This window comes from Amaranthus tricolor, chromosome 2 (assembly GCF_026212465.1).
Source record: "Amaranthus tricolor cultivar Red isolate AtriRed21 chromosome 2, ASM2621246v1, whole genome shotgun sequence".
Lineage (NCBI taxonomy): Eukaryota > Viridiplantae > Streptophyta > Magnoliopsida > Caryophyllales > Amaranthaceae > Amaranthus > Amaranthus tricolor.
In genome coordinates, this window is record NC_080048.1 from 6,338,496 (window position 1) to 6,354,986 (window position 16,491).

The 16,491-nt window shown below is 30.8% G+C and overlaps 2 protein-coding genes across 2 annotated transcripts; both read left to right on the plus strand.

Moving 5' to 3' along the window:
• The first annotated feature begins 2,812 nt into the window (after nucleotides 1-2,812).
• On the plus strand, nucleotides 2,813-7,967 carry LOC130806551 (uncharacterized). The gene is made up of 3 exons (XM_057671680.1): nucleotides 2,813-4,013; nucleotides 7,384-7,460; nucleotides 7,555-7,967. Exons 1-3 carry the CDS (start codon nucleotides 3,258-3,260, stop codon nucleotides 7,703-7,705), a joined length of 984 nt encoding a protein of 327 aa, XP_057527663.1. The 5' UTR covers nucleotides 2,813-3,257; the 3' UTR covers nucleotides 7,706-7,967.
• A 3,585-nt stretch (nucleotides 7,968-11,552) lies between these two features.
• On the plus strand, nucleotides 11,553-13,129 carry LOC130805447 (transcription termination factor MTERF8, chloroplastic). Its single transcript, XM_057670219.1, has 3 exons — nucleotides 11,553-11,769; nucleotides 11,860-13,041; nucleotides 13,104-13,129. The coding sequence occupies exons 1-3, from the start codon at nucleotides 11,553-11,555 to the stop codon at nucleotides 13,127-13,129; spliced, it is 1,425 nt and encodes a 474-aa protein (XP_057526202.1).
• The last annotated feature ends 3,362 nt before the right edge of the window (nucleotides 13,130-16,491 follow it).

Consider the following 16,491-nt stretch of genomic DNA (forward strand, 5'->3'; position numbering starts at 1 on the left):
TCTATGGAAAAAACATTAAGGCTTCAGGTCTGAGTAAGAAGTTTGTACTCTGGATTTGTATTTTAAATACTCACGGCAAATAACTGTGCAAATAACGACTAAAAAAGGTGTCTCCAAGTTCTTTCTAAATGGCTTTAGCGACGACCTGACAATAAATAGTTCCTTGCTATGTGCTTCGATAAACGACAAATATATGCTCGCCAAGACCTCGTAAAGGCTTGCGACCCTAGTCGTCATCCCTATGGCGACGAACACTGACCAAGGCAAATTCATGCGTGTACGTGGTGACGGGTGCTTCATTGCCAGGTCGTTGTCCAATAGGGCGATGGATAAGCCCGTTGCCATCTCGTCACCCTGACAAACCCACATGCCCTACACTATTTCGTTATTTTATTATCATCCATAATATAATAAGGTATACATTTTAATTTATAATCAATTAATTATTGATTTATTATTCATTTAAAATATTTTTATTTAATCAAATAAAAAATTAAAAAGAAATAAATATTATTATTATTATTATTAGAGTTATATTTAAATTAATAAATAAAGGAAAATTACAAAGACATAGTTAATAATAAGATACAATGTATTTATACAAAACACAAATGTTTAATTATGCGCATAATGAGATTGTTTTTTTTTTTTTTGGAAATACATAATGAGATTGGTTGAACGGGGCAATTTGATCGCTTTCAACTTTTACGGCTTCCATTGTCCTTTTAATTTGGTGGTTTAGCAGGTTGTATGATTATTAGTACTTTATGTTTAATTAATTAATTGTTTAATTATTATTATTTGATGAATTATTATTAATTATTGTTAATCATTTTATAATTAATTTTTGAAAAAAAATATCGTGAGTAATTCATTCTTTTAATGTTTTTCTTATAAAATATTAATTATTGATTAACTATGAATAATACCAACTTATTATTTTCAATGGATTTAGATCGGACCCCACTCATATATTATACTCCCACTGTTCTTTAATTTTCTTCCCGTTTGAAATATTTCACTTTGGAGACTTTTTTATTGTACATCTTTTATAATTTTTTATGATGCGCATTTGAAGATATTGATTTTCAACATTTGCTTTAAAAACAATGCAAAAACTAAATGAAAAGAAAAAAAAAAAGGAGTATTATATATAAAAATATTTGGATCTAGATCCACACTAATCAGATTTCATGGGTATAGGACTTTAGGGTTGTAAATAGATCAATATTTATTATTTTAGAGCAAATCTTATATAAAACTGTCTCATAGTAACTCATGAAACAAGTCAATACATACAAGGAGCTTAAGTGTTTAAATATTCAAATTGTTAATTTTAACTTCTAAAATTATGTGATGAAAACCAAACAACTAAAAATCAGAGCTCATGTTTATTGATTTTTATATTATTAATATTTAATGTTAAACCTTATTTATACGTATATGTCTTGAATAGTCGAATGAAGAGCTCAAGATAAGCGACAGCGTGATGGGGCCTTGGTTATGACTTATGAGCATCTTCCACGACCAATACCAGAGGACGATGTTCCAGGTTCCTCTGCATAAGTAGATGCTCTGTAGACGTCGATTGAGCACCTATCGTCATATACAATTAGTCTACATCTGACGGCTCCTAGACTCACTCAGAGTGAGTCTTCATATGTATCTCATGCCACCCCAATAACTTTAGGCTTCAAGATAATTCAGATAGTAAGTGTACTCCTGTAGTTTATCAAAGTCTATATACTATTTATGAGGTGGATACACCCACTATTGATTGATCTTTAATTATAGCTTGTATATATTTGATTATTTATATGACGTTGTAGTTAATCGACAATTGTATATATTTTTATATATAATATTTTTTAAATTGTTATATGTTGAGTGTTTGCATAGAAATGTGATAATGATTCACATATAAATTTGATTTTATTGAAGCGATTTATTTATAAAGCAACGTATAGAAAAAAAAAATCAAATGAACAAAAAAAATTGCCCAAGATTAGGGGTCAATGCAAGGTTGGTGTATAAAAACAAATTGTTTTGAAATACGGTCTTTTTGAGAGAATGCGTCCATTTAGATTGGTTTAATATATTATTTGAAAAAAATAACAAACGTGCGCTTTATTACATGTGTTAATTTATTTGGCGTTAGCGTTTTAACATATTAAAGTTGATATGTTAATCTATTTGGAGTGGTATTATAACATGTTAAATTGTTAATCTATATTAAAGTTGATATTTTAACATGTTGAAGTTGGTATTTTAAAGTTACAATTTTAACCTATTTGGAGTGGTGTTTTAACATGCTAAGTTGATGATATATTAAAGTTGGTATTTTAACATATTGAAGTTGACATTTTAACCTGTTTAGGTTGGTGTTTTATGGTGCTTGACAACTTGAGTTATTATTTTGACTTATTTAGGTTGATGTTTTAATCCATTGAAATTGGTGTTTTAACTTATTATGTTTTAAGCTGTTGAAATTGATACGTTAACCTGTTCAAATTAGTATTTTTATACTTGTAACTTTAATCAGCTACAACAGATTAAAACACCAACTTTTATAAGTTATAATATCCATTTTAATTATTTAAAATACGAACTTTAATAGGTAAACAACTTAACAGGTTAAAATAACAACTTAACAGATTAAAGCACTAACTCCAAATATCAACTTTATTAAGTTAAAATGTCAATTCAAATAGGTTAAAATATCAACTTTAATAGGTTAAAACACCAATTTCAAATAAGTTAAAGACTAACTTGTATATAAAATAACTTTCTTTGACAGTGTTTTTAGCCTTTTCCTTCCAAACTTAGCCTTCAGTCCATTATGATCCTAAATCATTATCCATATTCCATATCATCAATTTTTTCTTGTGGCTTATTTAAGAATTAACTTTTTTTTTTCATGCTTAGTTTAAAATTTTTATTAAAAAAACTTTTTATTTCAAATATTCCAAAACTTGCTGTTTCACTCTATTAGACTATTAATCTTCATATCAAAACTCAAATCCATTAATTAGTAATTAAAATTTTCTTTTTGAAAAGAAAAATGAAGTGGCTCTTACTACTAACTATTGCTGCAGGCTGCAGCAGCTGCAGTTCACTTACATGTTTCATCTCAAATCAAGAGGAGAGAGAAAATCCCCAATAACATTACTCTCTACTTCCTCTGCCCAGAAAAACCCACAAAAATTATCCATTTTTAATTTTTGTTTTGCAATTGATTTCAAAAATAAAAATTATCAATGATTTCAACATCAAGTTCACATTGGCTAGACCGGCTCCGGTCATCAAGGGGATTTCCTACCGGAGAAGAACCGGATCTAGATCGGTTCCTTTCATCTTCAAGCTCTGGTTCAAATCCCATCACCGAATCGACAACTCACTCCGAGTCAACTCATTCTCAACCAACGATTCGAAGGAAAGATAAACAAACCCAGGAGCGAGACCCATTTGGAGGGGTACTCAGCGACCTCTTTAATATGGGAGGAGAATCTTCCAGAACTTTCTCAGTTAAAGCTTCTCGTAAACAATCAAACCCTAGGTTTTGCAGCGTGAGTTCAGACGCCGACTTTCCGAGTTCTTCGGACGATTTAAAAAGAGAGAAGAGTGAAAATGGTGGATTTGTATCAAGTGGTGATACTAGCTTGAATAAAAAGAGGGAAAATGAAAATAATAAAAATGGGGAATTTAGGGTTTCGGATGATTTTGAAGAAGGAGAAAACGTGGATTTGAAATCGTATACTAGAAATGAAGTGACGATAATTGATACAAGTTTTCAAGAATGGAAGAGTGATAAATGGGCTTTTAGAAAAAATGATGAGTGGAAAATTAAGGAAAAAAGAAGTAAATGTAAATCTGGGAAGAAAAAGAAATTATTGGCGGTTAATAATTTGGGTGATAATCATAGTAAGAAATTAGATGTTGATGATGATGATAATCAGATGAGGATAAAGATGAAGAAGAAAGAAGATGAGATTTTGTTGCAACAACCAAGTAAAGTAAGATCATTTAATAGTAAAAACAGTATCAAATTTTATTTTGAATTGGGTTGTGTTATTTTGAAAAAAGGGTTCATTATTTACATAGAATGTCAATGATTAGGTTGTTTTTTGGTGTTTTATTCTGTTTTTTAGGGGTTTTTCTTGCTTGAATTTCAATATTTCATGTTTAATTTGTCAAAATAATTTGTGGGTTTATATTTGTTCTGGGTTTAATCATCAAATTGGGGAAAAATTACATGTAAATTTGAGTTTTCACTTTGATTTCATGGTGATTGTGTGAAGTTGTGGATGAACTTTGAAGTTAGTTTATGAGTAATTTTGGGTTCCCTTTTTGTTGTAATTGTGGTGGATATGAACCAAGAAGTATATCCAAGTTCTAATTGGTTGTTTTGTATGTTCTAGGAATTATCATTATAGAAGTTTATGATTTGTCTAAATCAAAAAATCTGTGTGGGCAGCTTTGTTTTCAACTCTGTGATTACCACTTTTGCTTTGAAAATCTTGTCAGTGCTTTTATTAATTTGGTGTTTTAAGGTATTTGACTAGATTTATAATAAGATTATGATACTTGCTCATGTTTTAATATTAAGGATCTGATTGTAGAATTATTTGCTGACATTGTAAGGGCGATATACCACTATTCATTTTTTGCACATCTTGAGGTTTTAGAAACTTCAAAATTGACTTTTTTTTTCCAATTAATTTAAGGTTTTACCCTCTAAATCATATGATAGTGTTCTTGTAATACCGATAACTGTCTTTCTTTCGTTTTATTTGTGGTGACTGTTCAGAACTCAGCATGATCCTATGGTGGTGTGCTAGGGCTTGCCTATTTTTCTGTTGTGATTTGTGGGCAAGCAAGGGTTTTACTTGATTGTAGTTCAAGTGCTCTTGTTTTGTTGTAAGATCTTTTGTGGGTTGTTTAGTTGGTCTAATTATAGGATGAACACTTCACAGTTCATACTTATTTCTTGATAGTTTTTTTTTATTTGTATGTGGACCATATTAGCTGCAGTACAGTACCCTTGATTTGCTAGCTATTTTATGAGAATTATTTTGTGAACTTGACATAAAATTTTGAAGAAAATATTTACGTCTTGATTGTAGTTCAGTTTCGAGGTCACAATTGACAATATTAAGTTATAGTAATCTTAGGCTTGATCCATTTTCTTATTTCGATGTTTCCATTGCTTTAGGGAGTGTAAACCGAACGAAAAAGAAGAACTGATGAGAAGGACAATAGTGTAGGAACTTTAACCTAGTTTCATTTATTCGGGCATCAGTTGTAGAGTAATTGTCATGCATTCTTCATTTACTTTTGTGCTTATTATTATGAAATGCTTTGCTGCATGCAAGAAGTTTTGTAGAGTACTAAAATTTACTGAATTTCTAAAGATTTTTGGGCATTTAGATTCCTTTTCTTTCGGAATTCAAACCGGAAATTTGAGAGATATATCCAAATTTAGTGTTCTACTACATAAAATAAGCAATCTACAATTTAAATTTTTTTCTGGTTTTTTATATTACTTGTAGACAAGAAGCTTGTTGGCAATATAAGTTGCATAAGACAAGCTTTAATTAAGAAGGATTAGTGCCATTGCAATCTGGATAGGCTAAAATAGAACATAAAATAAGATAATGCATATATTTACATCAGGTTATCTTTGCATAAGACCGGCTTTTTTAGTCGATTCCTCCTGAAACCCGGTTAATTTCATAAAAAAGCATTTTTCTTGATAAGCAAACTTTTTCTGTAAAAAAAAGGGATTATGACATTGAATCAGTAATGAATTTTAACATTTGCTATATAGGAAGGTTTCCTTTGTGCCCTTTGGTTGCCAGTTCAATCTTAGTTGTCTTAGACAAGATTTTAGTCAAAATTCTGTCTCTGCCATGAACTAACAAGTAACAATTGCTGTTAACTTCTTGTTTTTTCACTTTAAATGGCCCTTGAATTTTGATGATCATCACTTATAAAGTGTTCATTCTATTGCAGTTGTCCCTCATTTAGCACAGATTGCTTTTTGGGTGAAAATTAGTGGACAGTAAATTTAGTTGGAGAGTAAATAAAAAACAAGTAGAAGATATAAATGAGTGGTTAAGATGATCAGACTTGCAAAAGAAGTTGCAATATTAGTGAGACAGTTTAAAATGAAAATCAATGGGACAGTGGGAGGACCTTTTATTTTAATCACATAAGATACCTAATGATTGTGTAATAGATCGTATGACAGTGTTACACTGTTACTAATACTCCTGCCCCAAAGATATGAAGTTATTATTTTAATCAAAAAAGAACATATATTTCAAACGGAGAGAGCTGAATGTTCTCTCTGAATGCAAAGATTCCCCGGTATATACAATTATATTCGAAGTTCTAGGGCTATTTTCTACGAGTCCGTTGAAGTGATCAATTGCCACTATTCTTAGTTTTTCGATAAGAACCCTTTCTCTTCATTTGCAGCGAGCATCTTGCATTTGAATTAATGGTTGTATTTCTTTGAATGATCCTCCAATAGGTTAGTGGTTCGCTCAATCATATACCCACATAGGAAAAGGTGTTTATTCCTCTTGTTTCCTGTTGTTTTTCCCTGACTAATAACCCATGAACAAGATCTATGTCACTATGTTGATCATCTGCACTTTTGTTGTTATTTTGTCTTGTTTTTTAATGTGCTAGATGCTGCTACTTACTAGTTCTACATAAAATCTTTGGTTTTAGATCTTTGTTTCTTATTCTAATACCTTCCTTTTCTGTCAGCATGCGTACTTGTATTATATACACTGTTATTTTATTTCAACTGTGCATGTGAATGAAGTAATAGTAATAAATTCACTTCTTCATGCTGACTCGTCATCCTTGGTCAAAAATGGTTGCTCCTCCTCTCCCATTGAGTTTTTCTTGGTGTTATTCAATCAATCTTTAGCTAATGAATGGCTTGTTTGGTAATCGATACTAAATGATGGGAATGATAATGGAAAATTATTGTAATTTTGGTAGAAATATCTGTTGTCAAGTTTAATAGTCATGCTTATTTTCCTTTCACAATCTTATTTTCTTAATAAAATTCATTTCAATGCGTTACTATTTAAAATTGTAATATGAGGTGGTAATGGAAAATTGTGAATAAAAAAAAAGATGATCAAACTTTCATTACCATGGGACTAACATTATTTTATGAAAATTTACACAATAAATTATTTTTATTCCATCATTTAGTATTGATTACCAAACGGGCTGTAAATGATTCTCGAGAAAGAAATATTTTGTGGAAAAACCGTAGTATTACTTCATCATTGGCTCTTTAAGACTTGTTGGTCTCAGTCTGATTATATCTATCTTTCTGGGTTTTATTATTTCATGTAGGAACAAATCCAGAATGATAAAGAGAAAGCAACTTTCAAGGAGAGAGAAGGTGTTCTTGGGAGAGTTCGAAAAAAGAGGCAAGTTATAACATCCCATATCTATTGCCAATATTTGTGATCCAAATTATTGATTATAGTTTTGAGTGTAAATTGTATTGCTTTGATTTTTCAGGTATCCTTGTCCGAGACCGCCCCAAAAGAATAGAAATGATGGGTCGGAAGTGATCCTGATAAAGTCGATCCCACCGAGTGACGGTCATACAGCCATAAAACTAACCAAAACCTTTCACAAAAAACGTCCAAAACTGATGAAGATTGTATGAGCAAGTTTTGTCAATGGAGGAACGGCGATTTTGGACAAGTTTTTTACAAGGCAATTGGGATAACAACGTGTTTACGTTGTAATCCAGAGGATCCTATAAAGTACACTACATCCAAACATGGAGCTGGAAGTTGGAAGATTTGGTCATTTTTGACTTTGTGCTCCATATTCTTGTCTTAAATTTTGTAAATTGTGCCCCCCCCCCCCCCTTTTGTTGCTTTAAAATACTCCATTTATCAATAAATATCATTTCATTTTTTTTAGTGAGTTTTGCCCAATGTCATACTACAATATACCCAAATTCCCATTTTACGGCTGTTTAAATTTTAATTTCAGAAATGTACGTAGTTGCAATTTTGTTTCAAGGTGTATGAAATAGGACAGTAGATATATTATTTTATTATTTTATTGAATCATTTAATTGAGAAGAAGTAGTTTATAGCATTAAAAAATATTAAAATAAGGTTAATGGAAAATATATGAGAATTACAATCATTAAAAAAATATTTAAATGAAATTAGTGGACAATATGTGGAGATTAAAAGTATTAATAAAATGTTAAAATGAGAATAAATAAGATTAATTAATTATGTCCTAAATTTATGATATAAATAGGTAAATTCTTTAAAAAACAACAAATAAAATAGCAAAATGAGAACAAAATGAAACAGAGGAAGTAAGTGAAATTGTTAGGGGTGCTTTGTGTTTATGAGTTGATTGGCTGATTATTTATTAGTTCATTAACGTTTTTATCCAATTCTAGGTGTATGTTTATGAGTCGATTAACATTTTTTGTTCCCATAAAAGTGACTAAGTAATGTGTTAAATTTAGGCCTGTCAAAAAAATCAAGTTCAGGTCGGATTCGAGTTCAAGTCATAAATAAACAAGTTAGAAATCCTTTGATCCAAATCTAACCCGTTTAGATAACTAAATCGAAAATCACTATCATAATATATAAATGTTTATTTATGTAATATAATTATTTGAGCAGTAGTAATTTTCTAGTTAAATGAAAGGTAAGAGAAATTTCATACATTTGTAGTTTGTGTAGAGTACATGGTAATATGGTATCTCACTATCTTGGGCGGATAATATTTAAACTTTATACTAGCGTTTCTTCAAGAGTATAAGAGTGTCAAATAAATTAGAAAAGGTCTAGAATCATTTTTAGTATCTTACTCAATTTTTTTTTATTCCAAGTTAGTATACATATGTCCAAAAAAAATTTTCTTCATTCTATTTAGAATTCATTGCCCATTATAACTTTAATGTTTGATGATTTTACAAATTACAGCTTTAATTTTTTTTGAAAATTACAGCCTTAAAAGTTGATTTTTGACCACTATTCAGGCCAGATGACCGAAACTGTACAAAATGATTAGTTGACCAGCATTTTTACCTTTGACTTTCCTTTTTTTTTTTTCGTTTTAATTTTTTTTGTGTTACTTTTTTCTTTTTTCATTTAATTTCTTCTTTCCCAATTATCTTTCTCTCTCCTTCTTCTTCTTTTTCATCCCTGATAATCTTCAAAGTCTTCATTAATCTTCAAAGTTCCAATTTCTCTCAAAAGTCCAAATCCTAGATTTTAATAGAAGTTTTAAACACACACGGAATTATAATTAAACCCAGATAAATATTATATTATATTTATTAAATACAAATATTTAATTACATCATAAATTATACAAGAATATTAATGAGACTCTTATTCCGCACTGATACAGTTTTCACTTATATCCCATTACTCACAAATTTTAATTATCACTCATGTAGCCTTATGTGGCTTAATCCAGTATTTGTATTTTGTTATTTTTTCATCTTGCCATCTAACTCGTATTTATATGAGTTCAATGTAGGTTACATTGGCAAAGTTCTAGAACATCCATCTACTTTAGCTAATCTATATTTTTCTTATGATGTTAGACTATTCTAGAATGTGGATTTAGATTTTTTAGATTATTATTTTTAAGAGATTTCTCTCCAAAGTCCACATTAATCTTCTTCTTCCCATTAAACACTGATATTAGTAATAACGATTTATTATCTGAAGATGATGACGATTATTTAATGGCGGAGCGTAGGAAATTCCCAAAAACGAGGCTTTTGAGTGAGTTATTGAGAGTACCCGAAACTCAAAATCTTGGTAAGGGAAGGAAGAAGAATCCTTCATTGAGTAATTGTTTGGACAAGAAAGTTAAACGAAAAAAGGTGGGATATGAAGAGGAGTTGAAATCGATGGAGATCAGGATTGCAGATAGTGGAAATTCGGAGTATGATTCAGAGTCTAGTACTGAATCGGATGATTATTCAACAGAGATAATCTCGAAAGCTTTGGTGAAAAGGCGATGCAAGTCTAAAATCCCTTTACTTGAGACGAGGCTGAATAAAAAGAGTAAACTTGATCATGGTGTTACTGCTACTTCAATTTCTCGGCAGAAGACCATTTCAAGATCAGAAAATATGGTGCGAAAAACTGATCGGCTGATTGAGAGAAGTTCAGTTATGACCAAGAAGAGAGGAACTCAAACAGGGAAGGAGACAATGTGTTCAATACCCCGGGTGCCTAAATACTTTATAACGACCCAAAGAGTCAAGAAAAGTCTTGCACATAACATTCTAAACGTTGATGAAAATGATCTCCAAGTTCCCACAAGTTATTACTAACATTCCAAAAGACAATGTGTTCAATACATCTAAGTAATCGTCATCGTCATCTTCAGATTACACATCGTTATTACTAATATCAGTGACTAATGTGAAGAAGAAGATTAATGGGGACTTTGAATAGAAATTTAGGTTTGGCCTTTGGAGAGAAATTGGGACTTTGAAGATTAATAGGGATGTTGAAGATTAATAAAGACTTTGAAGATTTTTAGGGATGAAGAAGAAGGAGGAGTGAGAGAGAAGAAGGAATTAAATGAAAAAAAAAACACAAAAAAATTAAAACAAATAAAAAAGAAGGTTAAAAGGTAAAAACGCTCGTGAATCGGTCATTTTGTGAATCGGTCATTTTGTACGGTTTCGATTATTTGGCTTGAATAGTGGTCAAAAATCAGCTTTAAAGACGTTAATTCACAAAAAAAAAAGCATCAAAACTGTAATTTGCAAAATCATCAAACATTAAAGTTGCAATTTACAATTAATTCTTCTATTATACTAAATGACTAAAATAAGATAAAAGAATGAAGTATATAAAATCCTTTACTCATAATGATGTTATAAGATATAATATGTTTAACTTCAACTCAATTAAAAAATTTCAAAAATTCAATTAATTTTATATAAACCTAAATTTGATCTACAAAATTAATTCAAACCTAGTTAGATCTTTAAAATGCAAATTTAATACTTTAAAATAAGATCGACAAGATCAATAACCAATTAAAATTTTGACCCATTTACGATCATATGCGAGTTCAAAATTTTCAAACTCTATAATTGTAAATACAGCCGGTTTTCTGAGAGTCTCTCAGACCCAAACCAACAATACTTAATGCATATACTCTACATTTTCCTTTATGTGCCTACCTAACTGGAGATGATCTACCTAACTGGAGATGATCTTTCAAAGAAACCGTTAACCATAAGAATTTGCTATAACATTTGTACAATAAATAAATGATTTTAATGATTTTAGTTTTAGTGTAATTGGACCCCACTCATAAGTTTGCACTTTGCACCCACAAAAGGTTAGCTTTATAAAATACTTTTAACTCTTTGAGTCTTGAGTGAGATAGATACTCCATAGGAGAGAGAAGAATTGGCGCCAAGTACAACCCAAATCATACTTCTAATTCAGATTTCAGAATATAAGTACATATAATCACATACAAAGATTGTAACTTTGATGGCATTTACTTTTTCTCCGCTTCAAGCACTCAGTTTTTCACCTCAACTTACAGGTTTTACTTCTCCTCATGGCTGTTTCTCTCTTCTCAAGCTCACTCCTTCTGGGTTTTATGATGAAGAAACAGCTTTACTTTGGTCTACCACAACCCAACAATCAAAAAATGTATTTATTCTAAGCAAATCCAGCAAAAAAAGTAATAATTTTACTGTAACAGGTACGTTTTTCTTTCAGCCCTTTTCGCAAACACTTTATCTGCATTGTTATAAGAAAAATTTTCATATTATAATGGGGTTTTAAATTATAGGACAAATATTCTCAATTTTTCAACTACTGGGTATTGATGAAAGAGTAACTGATGATATCCTAGAAAGAAATGCTGCCCTAGGGCTGTTGCCTGTTGAGTCTATTCGCAATCGAATTCATGGGTTACAATCAGTTGGGTTGAAGGAGTTTACTTTATCTAAGTTAATATGCAAATACCCAGATGTATTAACTGCTGAAGAAATTGATTATTTGATAGAATTCATTCACAATGATCTTGGAAATAAGATTAATAGTATTCAAATTGAGCGTCTTTTGTTGGGGATAGAGCCTAGGTTTATTGCTGGTTTTGATAAAAAGATTGATTTGCTGCTTCAAAATGGTATTCCTCAAGAAAAGATTGTTCATATTCTTAACAATGTTAATCTTAGTAAGGCTTTTTGTCTTAAATCATGTGAAGAAATTCAAAGAATGTTGACATTTTTGAGCCGTTTTAATGCTGTGGGTATAATTGCTAAACGCCCTTCAATTCTAAATTATGATCTGGATAGTCAACTAGTTCCCCGAATCGGGTTTCTTCAGAAGCTAAGTGGGGGAGATACTGATGCAGTTGGTGAACTTTTGAATAGACTTCCTGCTATCTTATTATATAGTTTGAATCATCTGCAAGGTCAAGTAGAGTTTTTCAGATCATTTGTTGGCCTAACTGATCATGAAATCTTCAAGATTATGCTTGTTTTTCCAAATGTGGTGAGTGCTAGCAAAAACAGGAAACTGAAACCTAGAATTGAATTCTTGAAGGAATGTGGATTTGATTCGGGAGAGATTTATCGGTTTTTGATTAAAGCGCCATTGTTTCTCGGTCTTTCTTTCGAGAAGAACCTTTCCCATAAGTTAGTGTTGCTGGTTAAGATAGGTTATGGTCATAGAACCAAGGATCTTGCTATGGCTATGGGAGCTGTGACAAGAACAAGCTCTGAGAATTTGCAGGAAGTTATTGGTTTATTTTTGAATTACGGGTTTTCTTGTGATGATATAGTTGCAATGAGCAAGAAGCATTTTCAGATTCTGCAATACAATTCAAGGTCTTTAGATGAAAAGATGGAATTCTTGATTGAAGAGATGGACCGAGAAATTGGGGAACTCTTGTCGTTTCCTGCTTTTCTTGGATACAATCTTGATAGTAGGATTAAACATCGGTATGAACTAAAGAAGAAGATTGTTGGTGAAGATTTCTCCCTGAACAAGCTCTTGTGTGTCTCGACTGCAAAATTCTCCGAAACAAAGAAACAGTTGGTCCAAGTGGGCTGTGATTTGGTTGAAGATGATACAGATGAAATCGGGTAAATGTTACAGATTGTTATTTGATTTCTTGCTTGCTTAAAACTCAAACAAAGTGTTAGAATGATGACTAATAAGTCTGTTCGTTTGGAAGCTGTATGGATGAACACTTAACATATTTTGTTTGATTGTATACATTGTGTTGCTACACTCTAATCAGTAAACAATATTTTTGAGTTTTCCGTTGAATTTAGTACCAGCAGGAGAAGTGCTTCATGGGGGTTAGTTGATGTTTATCATCAGATTTTTCTTTTAGCAAGTCGAAACTTCACTGATCAGCATTTTTATGGTTGAAGGTTTGAACCGCTCATAAATGACCTATGCAATATCATTTATGCTAATAGAATAAAGATACTACAAGTGTTTTAGTATCAGTTTGAGGGTTCAAGCTTGAATGCTTCACGCATCACTGATGAGCTTCAATAGATTTTGATAGAGTGAAGAACGTATTTTAGGGCTCAAACCATCAGATTAAGCTTTTGGTTGAGTTGTTTCTTTGACATGGTATCAGAATGTGACGGAAAGGTCACTAATTCGATTATCATCCTTCTCTCATTTCAACAGTAATATTTAGCACCATATTTGAGGATACGATAGAATAGCTATTTTATATATTTTATCAGATTTGCATTGTAAAACTATGCAGAATATGCTGACCAAGTTGTCTGAGCTTGGAAATCTTAAATTTGACATTCTATTTGATCAGCTTGTAGCAGCTTCCATTGTTTACTAATGTACGTGATGTCATCTATAGCTCTAAAAATCTGGTATGTTTCACTTGATGCTACTCTTGGGCTTTGTCTATTAGAAAGATCATGTCTTGCATTAACTGATTTTGTACTGTGGCCTGTGAGCCTGTCAATTATGATAGAACCGAGTTACAGATTAGAAGCTTTGTTACGCGGGAATTGGAAGTGTTTCGTGTCAAGTAACTTATACAACCAAAAGCCTAAGCTGATGGTTGAGACCTCATGATATGTTATATACTCTAACATACCCTCTCACACGAGAGCCCTTTGGGTTAAAAATGTGGATGCAACAAGGTTTTCCACATACCTAGAGCTAAATATCCCACTTTAAACGAGGGATGGCTGAGATTCAAACCCTTGACTTTTTTATCACGCTGACTTCTGATACCATGTCAAGGAACCAACTCAACCAAAAGCTTAAGCTTATGATTGAGGCGCCAGAATATGTTATATACCTAAACATTTCATTCTTTCCTTTTCGACATGAACTTCATGTCTTTGATGCACTTGCTGATCGTTTTCTGAAATCATTTCTGCATATCACATACTACCCTTTTGATTATTTTATTCCGGATTCAGGATTCAGGATTGTTACTACCTTGTCATCAGCAGAAGTTGTACCAAAAGATGTAGCTCATGAACAGGTAAGTGCTTACAATTTACAATTCATTTTCTCAATGAAAGTGTTCAACTGTTTTACCTCTAGTTCTCCACCATCCCTTATTACTCCTGAAATTGTTAGTCCAATATTATCTACTAGAACTAATATGAAAACCTGGCAATGCTCTTGGTCTTACATTATTATGCTTCAAATTTGTTTAATACATTTAATTAGTAGAAATAATTATAATACTCCTTAGAAATAAAACATTTTTTTAAGTATAAGCTTACAAAATAGGCTGAGAAAAAGAAAGGGCAAGAAAAAGGGGCAGCCAGAATAGAATACATGATCTTATTTAGAAAAGGTGTTACATGTTCCAACGGAGATAAAATCTAATTTTCTTAGAATTAAAATTATTAAGTTAGTAGGTTTGTAGTTATTTTTGTTAAAAATTTAGGTGCATCACATGAATCATGATTGCTTGGCTATTTTAAAGGTTTATTCTATATTTAAGAAATACAGATATAGATGAGGTCAATGTAGTTCCTCATTTTAGTTTCTCTTTTGCTTAAAACTCTAAATATCTATATACTTTGCATAACAGAAAGTTTTTATATGGATTAATCTTAAAAGTTATTAAATTAGGAAGCATTTCTACTTGACAAGTACCATCATTGATAAATATTTTTATTATTATCTTGAAACATTGTTATCTAAAATGCGATTTTAATATAGGATCCTATAATCAGGTAATCTCGATCGTAGATTGTTTTATATAAAGGTGGGTGATTCAGATCGTAGATTGTATCGAAATGTTGCTTGAATCACAATGCTAGTAGGATCATAAAATTTACTAAGGTTGAATCAGAACGTGTTTCTACGATTCATGATTTAATGAATTGGTCCAACAAATTTAGTATCAATTATTGTCAACTTTCCTTTTTATCAACTTTCACTAATCTCTTTCATATACACACATTTTTTGAAATTTTCCATAGCCATAATTAAACTTACTTATAGACTTTATTACTAAAAAAAATAAATTTCTTGATGTAGAGTTTTAAACTAATTATTAAAAATATTTTCATTTCATTCTTGAAAACTATAAGTCAAAATTTAACTCACAAATTTAAATTTTAGATATGAATAATTGTGATTGGATGTTAAATATATTATGAACTCTTGTACAAGATGGTCTTATCAAGAGATATTAGACGGGCCCATATAATTAGCTTATCTCTTTAATTGATTACTTTAAGATCGTAAGTGATCGTTTAAAGGTTATAAGTGATCACTTTAACATTACAATTAATCACTTTAAAACAAAAAATATATATTGGATCAGTCTAATAAAAATGGTGTCACTATGACATCTGCTTATTTAAAAATTAGTGTTTGTGAATTTAGTGGAATATATATAAGAAAAATGAATCTTAATAGCCGGAACAAATTCAATGTTGTTGAAGGTGATATTAGATTATAACTAGTGCCCCAACCACCTTTTCCATTTACCCTTTTTATATTAGTGTCACTAACCTATAATAATCTATTTCCTTATGTATGCTGTATTATATTTCACTTACTTTTTCTTTCCTACCTCATTATTTATTTTCTCTCTCCAGCTTTTATTTAAAAATATTTGTTTATAAAAATATTATTTATATTTAAGAAATTAAACTTAGAAAATAAATAAACAACTAAGTGAAAATCGTCCAAATTGAGAATATTTAATTAATAGTTGAATTAACTCCACAGTTATATTTATCAAATATGTTACTAATAAGTAAAGTTACTCAATAATCATAAACACCAATTTTTGATCATCATCTAAACTAAGGCCTTCAAGTTGTCCTCTTAGTACTCTCAACCCTTGCCCTTATCGTTTTCTTTCTTTTTAGTTCTTTGTTTTCTTTTGTAGTGGTCTTTCTGTCTATAGGCCTTCAAGTTATCTTACTCGTATTTTTCGCGTCTCTTTATCTTTTTC

What these genes read in the sequence shown, in the direction of transcription:
- LOC130806551 (XM_057671680.1), top strand. Translation starts at nt 3,258, where the DNA reads ATGATTTCAACATCAAGTTCACATTGGCTAGACCGGCTCCGGTCATCA. An exon ending in TGTTGCAACAACCAAGTAAA is followed by an intron (nt 4,014 to 7,383) that starts GTAAGATCATTT and finishes TATTTCATGTAG; the next exon opens with GAACAAATCCAGAATGATAA. An exon ending in GGGAGAGTTCGAAAAAAGAG is followed by an intron (nt 7,461 to 7,554) that starts GCAAGTTATAAC and finishes TTGATTTTTCAG; the next exon opens with GTATCCTTGTCCGAGACCGC.
- LOC130805447 (XM_057670219.1), top strand. Translation starts at nt 11,553, where the DNA reads ATGGCATTTACTTTTTCTCCGCTTCAAGCACTCAGTTTTTCACCTCAA. An exon ending in TAATAATTTTACTGTAACAG is followed by an intron (nt 11,770 to 11,859) that starts GTACGTTTTTCT and finishes TTTAAATTATAG; the next exon opens with GACAAATATTCTCAATTTTT. An exon ending in ACTAAAGAAGAAGATTGTTG is followed by an intron (nt 13,042 to 13,103) that starts GTGAAGATTTCT and finishes TCCGAAACAAAG; the next exon opens with AAACAGTTGGTCCAAGTGGG.